This window comes from Ictalurus punctatus, chromosome 11 (assembly GCF_001660625.3).
Source record: "Ictalurus punctatus breed USDA103 chromosome 11, Coco_2.0, whole genome shotgun sequence".
NCBI classification, from domain to species: Eukaryota; Metazoa; Chordata; class Actinopteri; order Siluriformes; family Ictaluridae; genus Ictalurus; species Ictalurus punctatus.
This window is the reverse complement of record NC_030426.2, coordinates 25289091-25299197: the sequence shown is the minus strand read 5'-3', so window position 1 is coordinate 25299197 and position 10107 is coordinate 25289091. Positions and strand designations below refer to the sequence as shown.

At 43.0% G+C, this 10107-nt stretch overlaps 1 protein-coding gene across 2 annotated transcripts; it reads right to left on the bottom strand.

The window, feature by feature from the left end:
- Positions 1-4839: 4839 nt before the first annotated feature.
- On the bottom strand, positions 4840-10084 carry LOC128634040 (uncharacterized). Of its 2 annotated transcripts, XM_053683852.1 has the most exons (4): positions 8250-10084; positions 7932-8117; positions 6644-6906; positions 4840-6474 (listed from the first exon to the last, which is right to left on the bottom strand). In XM_053683852.1, exons 1-3 carry the CDS (start codon positions 8569-8571, stop codon positions 6830-6832), a joined length of 585 nt encoding a protein of 194 aa, XP_053539827.1. In that variant the 5' UTR covers positions 8572-10084; the 3' UTR covers positions 4840-6474; positions 6644-6829. The 2 variants fall into 2 exon arrangements, with proteins under 2 accessions (XP_053539827.1, XP_053539826.1); XM_053683851.1 differs by lacking the exon at positions 8250-10084 and having other exon boundaries at positions 7932-8205.
- Positions 10085-10107: the final 23 nt, after the last annotated feature.

Below are 10107 nucleotides of genomic sequence, written 5' to 3'. Positions count from 1 at the left end.
GTAGACTTTCTTTTACGCAAAGCATACAGCCTTACCTAACAATCTCTCTCTCTCTTTACCTCCCTCTCCCTCACTCCTTCTGTCGACCCACACATGATTTTACGGAGATGCCAGTGATCCTGATCCTTTCTGCTCTCCGGACCTGCAGGATCTATCCTGATGCCCTACCTCTTGATGGAGCTCTGATCAACTGGAGACTACAGTCTGGAGATCGCTGACGATGGTACCGCTTGAAGTACTATAGAAATGGTTTTGGACCTCAATTCCACATGGACGTTCTCGCTGTGGTTGCTGGGACTACGGTTGCTGCGATGTCCTTAGGACTGCATTTACCACATGCAGTTTTACACTCAGGTCTCCTTTAGTGAACAGTGGACTAGTTCAACAAACAGACTTCATATAAACACCATAATGAACTTTCCTTTACTCTCACACTATCCGTCGTTACCCAGATGAGGACGGGTTCCCTTCTGAGTCCAGTTCCTCTCAAGGTTTCTTCCTCGTATCATCTCAGGGAGTTTTTCCTCACCACAGTCACCAACGTCTCGCCCAATAGGGATAAATCCACACACTTAAAATCTCTATCCTGTTTTTATATATTTCTGTAAAGCTGCTTTGAGACAATGTCCGTTGTTAAAAGAGCTAAATGAATTGTCTCAAAGTTTTAACTTTCTGTTGGGAAACCATCTGTTCCAAGATGTTGATGACTTCCTCTTTGTCAATAGGAACGTCACTCTCTATCCCAAGTAGCAGCAAGTCTTGAAAAGTGCCTTCGTTATTATTATTCTGTATTACCCTGATATAAAGCACAGATTGCCTCTCACTCTGTAACTTTACTGGACTATATGTGTACAGCAAAAAGGCTTGAGCAAGAAGAGCTCACCATGGAGATCATCGAAGAAAGGGAAGAGAAGAAAGACAGAAAAGACTCGAAGAGGAGCTGAAGGATTTGGATCTTGCGGGACTGGAGGAGAAACTGGATCGTGCTCACGCCAAAGCAAAAACTGAAATGATTGGAGTGAGAACGGCTAACATGCTAGCTCTGAGAGATAGTCAGAGGAGAATTGATAAATGGCATAGAAACATTGATGTTCTTGTATGTAAAATGGCTGAGAAATGTAATTAAGATAGAATAAGCGCTTTATGTGATTCTGTGCAGGATAAATGTAAATGAGATGAGCTTGACAGCTTTGCAGAGAAATAGACAGGGAGTGTCTGTGTGTGTGTGTGCATCAGCCTGATATTTGAGAAGCCACAGCAGCATGTGTGTACCTACAAACGGTCAGGCACTTATAATACCTAACCGAGATGGTTAGATACTTGCTTGTTATGCTTAAAATGAAAAGCAAGTGTGATAAGTTATCAGATGTACCTAGGAAATGGTACAAAAAGTGCCTGAGCTGAGGTACAAAAAGTGCCTGAGCTGAGGTGCAAAAAGTGCCTTGGTTATAGTATAAACACAAGGTGTATGACTGTTAGAATTTTGACCCCATCTTTGGGTTCATTTCACACGGGCAGTTTCGCTGTGGTTGCTGGGACTACGGTTGCTGCGATGGCTTTGGGACTGCAATGACCACATGCAGTTTTACACTCAGGTCTCCTTTAGTGAACAGTGGACTAGTTCAACAAACAGACTTCATATAAACACCATAATGAACTTTCCTTTACTTTCACACTCTCCGTCGTTACCCAGATGAGGACGGGTTCCCTTCTGAGTCCGGTTCCTCTCAAGGTTTCTTCCTCATATCATCTCAGGGAGTTTTTCCTCACCACCGTCACCACCGTCTCGCCCAATAGGGATAAATTCACACACTTAAAATCTCTATCCTGTGTTTATATGTTTCTGTAAAGCTGCTTTCAGACAACGTCCAACTCTCGTGTTAATTTGACTTCAGGTGCTTTTTACGTAATATAATTGTTTATTAATTAATGCTGAGAGGGGCACTTTTAAATAAATTTAGACCTTCTGCACGTCCCTGCTAAGCGGCCATGCGTTATGAATTTTTGCTTTCTTGTTTTCTCATGATCTTGACATAACAAAGGCTGTTCCCTCAACAAGAATCCAATATGATTCTTACACGTTTGGTTGATCAAGATAATCTTCCCAAATGAACACAATTTTGAAGCCTCAATACAATCGCCAGAAGTAAAAAGCTAAACTTAAGCTATAATCGAACTACTCCAAGGTCACATGACTTCACCGTCACTACCACTGGAAAATACTATCAACTGATACGTCTACAAGTGGGAAAGTCTGAGTTGGAATAGTTCGCAAGAGCGCGACTATAAACACCACGAGGCTGTAGTAGATGAGTTTTCCTGTTCGGCGTGATGACGTTTAATGTCCCCGATAACCTCTATAGTACCGTTTAGCCACTTGTCCGCAACCGCCTTTTTCAAGACTCGTAAAAGCTTAACAAAATCATGAGCGGTGTATTACCGATTGTATTTTATGTCGTAGAATAGAATAAAACGTGAAAATATCTTGAGCTTGTGCTAACCACAGGCCTTCTTTCAGACCTTTAACCGAATACACATTCCAAAAAAACCCACTGACTTCAGGACAATGGCTGTCGAATACACAGAAAAATTAAGTCGAGATCATGAGAAAAATACTTTCGTGGACACGCCCCCAGCTGAAAAAATACCCCATAGAAACTCACATAGAATGTGTAATGGTTTTAATGGTTATAATGAGAACTGTATTGATTTTAATGGAAACTGTAATGGTCCCTGTGGGTTTCTACCGGTACTGTAAATTGTTGGCTTCTATTGGTGGTATGTTATGTCTAGCAGATGCCATTAAGGACCAATGATGGTAATGGTAATGGTTTTAATGTTTAGATGATGATTTGTAATGGTAGTTGTAGTGGAAACCATTAACATTTCTGTGATGGTTTCTGAGGAAGCATGAGACAGAATCTGTTGCTCTGCTGAACAACAGACACAATAGCATTGCAAAAGGAATTCAGCTTATTGTAAGCTCGTGAGCTGATTGGGATTCAGAAGAGTCGACTCTTATTGGTGAGCCGAGCCAAATGATTTGATTCGTTGAAACGAGCCAGAGTTCCCATCACTGATCAGCGAAGACCAGCTCAGTCAAGTTATCTGGTAACACTTTACAAAAATAGTACATGAATAATCATGCACTAATACATGAATGAACACCTACTTAAATATGAACTAACGATGGGTTAACATTAACTACGCGATTCTTATGAATCAATGCGTTAATAACGATCACCTTAAGTATATGTTAAGTGCGTTTGTTACACATTTTAACCCAACAAGCTGAGCTGTGGTACTGTGGCGTAAGATCATTCAGACCAATCAGGGAATTTGATTAGGAGCCAACGCAATACGGATAAGATCAGGGTGACATGGGTATATCCTCTGGTTCTAGTAAGGACTCCTGCAGCTGCATTCTGGACTAAGAATATTTCTGAGATAAAAGAAGGCGATCCTAGTAATATTATCTACATGAGCTTCAAATGAAAGACTGGAGTCAATAATCACACCAAGGTCTTTTACGGCTACACATGATGAAACTGAAAGGACATCCAGAGTTACTATGTAATCACTTCTAGGTGCATGGGGTCCCAGTAGAAGTACCTCTGTCTTGTCAGAAATAAGTAAAAGGAAGTTAATAAGCATCCACCGTCTAATCTCTTTCACACATTCCTTAACTTTATTAAGCTGGGGTCTGTCATCTGGCTTTGCTGAAACATACATCTGTGTGTCATCAGCATAACAGTGGAAGCTAATACCATGTTTACGAATAATTTTATCCCAAGGTAGCATCTTTTGTTCAAAAAAATCACAAAAATACTCTGCTCTCATGGATATGCAAACAATTGCAAACACAACAAAAAAAAAAAATCTTGGTGCATCATGGCACAAACAAAGGAGATTTCTGAGGACCTCGGGAAAAAAAAGAGTTGTTGATGCTCATCAGGCTGAAAAAGGTTACAAAACCATCTCTAAAGAGTTTGGACTCTCAATCTACAGTCAGATTGTTTACAAATGGAGGAAATCCAGGACTGTTGTTCCCCTCTCCAGGAGTGGAGACCAACAAAGATCACTCCAAGAGCAAGATGTGTAATAGTCTGCAAGGTCACAATGCGACCCAGGGTAACTTCTAAGGAACTAAACTCTCTTTCTCTCACATTGGCTAATGTTAATGTTCATGAGTCCACCATCAGAACAATGAACAACAATGAACTCTCCAAAAAAACCCACTGCTGTCCATCTTCAGTTTGCTAAAGATCATGTAGACAAGCCAGAAGGCCACTGGAAAAATGTTTTGCGGATGGATGAGACCAGAATGGAAATGTTGGTTTATGAGAAGCGTTATGTTTGGAGAAAGAAAACTCTAAAGGAAAACATCAGGACATCCGCCTGTGATCTGAATCTCAAGAGAAAGTTGGTCATGCGGCAAGACAAGGAGCCTAATCACACAAGTCGGTCTACATAAGAATAAAGTTAATGTTTTGGAATGGCCAAGTCAAAGTCCTGACCTTAATCCAATAGAAATGTTGTGGAAGAACCTGAAGCAAGCAGTTCATGTGAGGAAACCCCCCAACATCCCTCACAGATATGTAATATTGGATCATTTTCCTCAATAAACAAATGACCAAGTATAATATATTTGTCTCATTTGTTAAATTGGGTTCTCCTTACCTACTTTTAGGAATTATGTGAAAATCAGATAATGACTTAGGCCATATTTATGCAGGTCATATATGTGTGTGTGTGTGTGTGTGTGTGTGTGTGTGTGTGTGTCGGGGGGATGACTAAGGGAATTTGGCCTATGTGTTACCTCATACAGTGAGGGAAAAAAGTATTTGATCCCCTGCTGATTTTGTACGTTTGCCCACTGACAAAGAAATGATCAGTCTATAATTTTAATGGTAGATTTATTTGAACAGTGAGAGACAGAATAACAAGAAAATCCAGAAAAACGTATGTCAAAAATGTTATAAATTGATTTGCATTTTAATGAGGGAAATAAGTATTTGACTCAACACCTGGCTCCCAGGTGTCTTTTATACAGGTAACGAGCTGAGATTAGGAGCACACTCTTAAAGGGAGTGCTCCTAATCTCAGTTTGTTACCTGTACAAAAGACACCTGTCCACAGAAGCAATCAATCAATCAGATTCCAAACTCTCCACCATGGCCAAGAACAAAGAGCTCTCCAAGGATGTCAGGGACAAGATTGTAGACCTACACAAGTATGGAATGGGCTAAAGGACCATTGCCAAGCATCTTGGTGAGAAGGTGACAACAGTTGGTGCGATTATTCGCAAATGGAAGAAACACAAAAAAACTGTCAATCTCCCTCGGCCTGGGGCTCCATGCAAGATCTCACCTCGTGGAGTTGCAATGATCATGAGAACAGTGAGGAATCAGCCCAGAACTACATGGGAGGATCTTGTCAATGATCTCAAGGCAGCTGGGACCATAGTCATTTACATTTAGTTATTCACTTAGCAGACGCTTTTATCCAAAGCGACTTACAAATGAGAAAGATACAAGCAAAGCGATACATCAAGCAGAGAACAATACAAGAAGTGCTACCATACAAGATCTATTAATTGAATTCCTTGAAGAAGCAAAGTGCAGAGTAGAGGTGTAAGTGCATTTTTAAAAAAAAAATTTTTTATTATTATGAGTTGGTTAGGTGTTCATGGAAGAGGTGGGTCTTTAGCTGTTTTTTGAAGATGGTGAGAGATTCTGCGGTCCGGATTGAGATTGGAAGTGCATTCCACCATTGAGGAACAGTTAGAGTGAAGGTTCTGGAAAGGGACCTTGCACCACGCTGAGTTGGAACTGCTAAACGTTGGTCGCTAATCGATCTCAGATTGCGAGAGGGAACGTAGGCCTTCAGGAGAGAGTTGAGGTAGGAGGGTGCTGTTCCTGAAAAGGTCTTGTAGGTGAGCATCAAGGCCTTGAACTTGATGCGGGCAGCTACAGGAAACCAGTGGAGGGAGATGAAGAGGGGTGTGACATGGGTTCTCTTGGACTGGTTGAAGACGAGGCGTGCTGCAGCATTCTGAATCATCTCAAGGGGTTTGATGGAGCTGGCTGGGAGGCCTGAAAGCAGTGAGTTGCAGTAGTCCAGTTTAGAGATAACAAGAGCCTGAACTAGTATCTGTGTAGCCTGTTTGGTGATGTAGGGTCGGATTTTCTTGATGTTGTAAAGGATGAACCTACAGGACCTTGCAGTTGCTGAGATATGGTCTGTAAAGGTCAAGCAGTCATCAAGAATCACCCCAAGGTTCCTGGCCGTACTGGTTGGCATGAGTGTGAGTGAGCCGAGCTGTACAGTGAGGTTGTGGTTGATTGAGGGACAGGCCGGGATCACGAGAAGCTCAGATTTTGCTAGGTTAAGCTTAAGATGGTTTTCCTTCATCCAGACCGAGATGTCCGAAAGGCAAGCAGAGATGCGTGCAGAGACGGATGGATCGTCAGGCTGGAAGGACAAATGGAGCTGGGTGTCATCAGCATAGCAATGATATGAGAAGCCATGAGACTCAATCACCTGCCCTAGAGATGTAGTGTAGATAGAAAAGAGGAGTGGACCCAGAACTGACCCCTGTGGAACGCCAGTTGTGAGTTGCTGAGTTTCAGAAATACCTCACCTCAATGATACCTTGAAGGATCTGTCAGAGAGATGGGATTCCACCCAGCGCAGAACCATTCCAGTGATGCCCAGGCTGGAGAGAGTTGACAGAAGGATCTGATGGTTCACAGTGTCGAAAGCAGCAGAGAGGTCAAGTAGGATGAGGACAGATGATCTAGAGGTTGCTCTTGCTAGTCGTAAGGCTTCAGTGACGGAAAGCAGAGCAGTCTCCGTGGAGTGGTTGCTCTTGAAGCCAGACTCCTTGGTGTCCAGGAGGTTGTTCTGTGTGGGAAAATTTGAGAGTTGATTAAAAATGGCTCTTTCAAGAGTTTTCAAAAGAAAAGGGAGTAGGGAAACAGGTCTGTAGTTGTCAACTATAGCAGGGTTGAGTGATGGTTTTTTAAGCAGTGGGGTAACCCGGGCTTGCTTAAACGAGGTAGGGTATGTGCCAGTAGAGAGCGATGTGTTAAAGATGCGTGTGAGTGCAGGTAATAGTGTGGGAGAGATGGACTGAAGAAGGTGAGAAGGGATAGGGTCAAGAGGACAGGTTGTGGGATGGCTAGAGAGGAGGAGTTTAGAGACATCAGTCTCTGAGAGGGGAAAGAAGGAAGTCAGTTGGGAGTTACATGGAGGAGTCAGTCTATGCATGTCTGGGGCTGAGAACAGGTTCCTGATTGATGTAACCTTGTTGGTAAAGAAAGTGGCAAAGTCATCTGCAGTGAGAGAAGTAGGGGAAGGGGGAGGAGGGGGACAGAGTAGAGAGGAAAAGGTTTTGAAAAGAATGCGGGTGTTGGGAGAACTAAGAATCTTCTCTTGGTAGAATGTGGCTTTAGCAATGGAGATGCTATTGGAAAAAGAAGAGAGAAGTGTCTGGTAATTGGTTAGGTCAATTGGGTTGTTTGATTTGCACCATTTCCTTTCAGATGCTCTTAGTTTGGCCTGGTTGTTACGCAGAGCTTCTGAGAGCCAAGGACTAGAGGGTGATGTACAAGCAGGTCTGGAGGTTAGGGGACATATGCTGTCAAGAGAAGATGTTAGAGTGGAACATAGCATGTCGGTTGCGGTGTTTAAGTCAAGTGAAGAAAGGTGGCTTTCGGAGGGAAGTAAGGTTGTGACAACGGAGGAGAAATGTGAGGGGGAAAGGGAGCGAAGATTGCGACGAAAAGAGATAGAGGGAGGAGACATTTATGGTGGTGAGGGGAGAGAAATAGAGAACTGGATAAAGAAATGGTCAGAGGTGTGGAGAGGAGTAATGAGAAGATTATGTGTGGTGCAATTACGTGTGAGGATGAGGTCAAGCTGTTTACCGGCTTTGTGGGTTGCTGGTGTGGTGAACTGATTGAGGTCGAATGTGGGAAGGAGAGCAAGAAAGTCAGCTGCATGTGGCTTGTCTACATGAATGTTGAAATCACCAAGGACCAGAAGAGGAGTTCCATCATCTGGGATGGTGGACAGTAGCGTGTCAAATTCATCTATGAACTTCCCCAGTTGACCTGGAGGACGGTAAACAACAAGAAATTGCATTTTGGCAGGGTCAGTGACTGTAACAGCATGAAATTCAAAGGACGTGTATGAGCAAGAGGGAGAAAGACAGGTTAATTTCCATGTTTTGGAGAGAAGCAAACCTGTACCACCCCCTCGTCTGTTGGGGCGTGAGGTATGGGAGAAGTTGAATTTGGAGGCCAGGGCAGCGGGTGTGGCAGTGTTCTCAGCATGGATCCAGGTCTCAGTCAGAGCCAGCACGCTGAGATTGGAGTGGATTGCAAATGCAGAAATGAAATCTGCCTTGTTGACAGCAGATTGGCAGTTCCAATGTCTGACTGAGAATGAGATGGAACCTGCAGAGGCCGCATTCAGAGAGCGTAGGTTGTCCAAGTTGCGTACGTTTCTGGGAGAATGCCACGGTCTGCGCCTGTGGCAAATAACAGGGATGAACGGATGACACATGTTAGTGTGTGGAAACAGGTAAAAGTAAGAGGAATAAAGGGAGAAAAAGTATACTTAGCAGCATGTGTGGTGTCTTGTCGGTGTCCTTGCTCGGTGGACTCGCACAGGTAGATTCGCAGGTCTTTACACGAGCTTGGTCTTCACACGACAAGGGCTGACGCTTCCGCCTCAGCGTTTCTTAATTAATAAATACTGATGTGTTTCTGAGCATGCCTCTTTAATTAGCAAAACAAAAAGAGTAGTCGTGTGAATGAGCGACTCCCGACCGAAACCGAAACTGAATACCGGAATTTGCTTTAATCTAGCAACAAGTCTATAGCTCGTAGCAACAAGGGAGCACAGTTACAGCTTCTATCTGACAATCGGTGCTAAAACTAGTTTCAACTAAAAAATCCAGAAAGAAACACTTACCAGTTACTGTTCGCCTGGGTCAATAATCGCTTCATATAGTCACCAAGAAAACAATTGGTAACACATTACGCCGTGAAGGACTGAAATCCTGCAGCGCCCGCAAGGTCCGCTGCTCAAGAAAGCACATATACATGCCCGTCTGAAGTTTGCCAGTGAACATCTGAATGATTCAGAGGACAACTGGGTGAAAGTGTTGTGGTCAGATGAGACCAAAATGGAGCTCTGTGGCATCAACTCAACTCGCCGTGTTTGGAGGAGGAGGAATGCTGCCTATGACCCCAAGAACACCATCCTCACCGGCAAACATGGAGGTGGAAACATTATGCTTTGGGGGTGTTTTTCTGCTAAGGGGACAGGACAACTTCACCGCATCAAAGGGACGATGGACGGGGTCATGTACCGTCAAATCTTGGGTGAGAACCTCCTTCCCTCAGCCAGGGCATTGAAAATGGGTCGTGGATGGGTATTCTGTCTCTCACTGTTCAAATAAATCTACCATTAAAATTATAGAATGATCATTTCTTTGTCAGTGAGCAAACGTACAAAATCAGTAGGGGATCAAATACTTTTTTCCCTCACTGTATTTATACCCCTGTGAAACAGGACATCATGCTTGAACGGTTTCCTGTTCCTAGTCACCCAGGTGTACTAAAAAATGTAAAATATCAATAGGAACATACTCTCATATGAATTCATAGGGGTGCCAATAATTGTTGCGCACCTACAGTGCCCTCCACTAATATTGGCACCCTTGGTAAATATGAGCAAAGGAGGCTGTGAAAAATTGTCTTCATTGTTGATCCGTTTCATCTATTGTTAAATTTTTTTTTATGGTGTTGTGTTTGCAATTGTTTTTTAAATATAGGTGTGCAACAACTATTGGCACCCCTATGAATGAGTTCTTCAACACCAACCCTAACTACGTCTTCCTGGAGCCCACTTTGTGCACAGGGGCATTGTCACGCTGGAACGGGTTTAAAAGTGTGTCGTTTTAATCTCTAGTAAAATGTCTACATTATAAACAAGGATATATAATGAGAGATTATTGTGCGAGACTGAAAATAAACAGACCCAGTTCCCTTACAACCTTTTGAATTGAAATTATTTATTAAACCTCACTTGAAC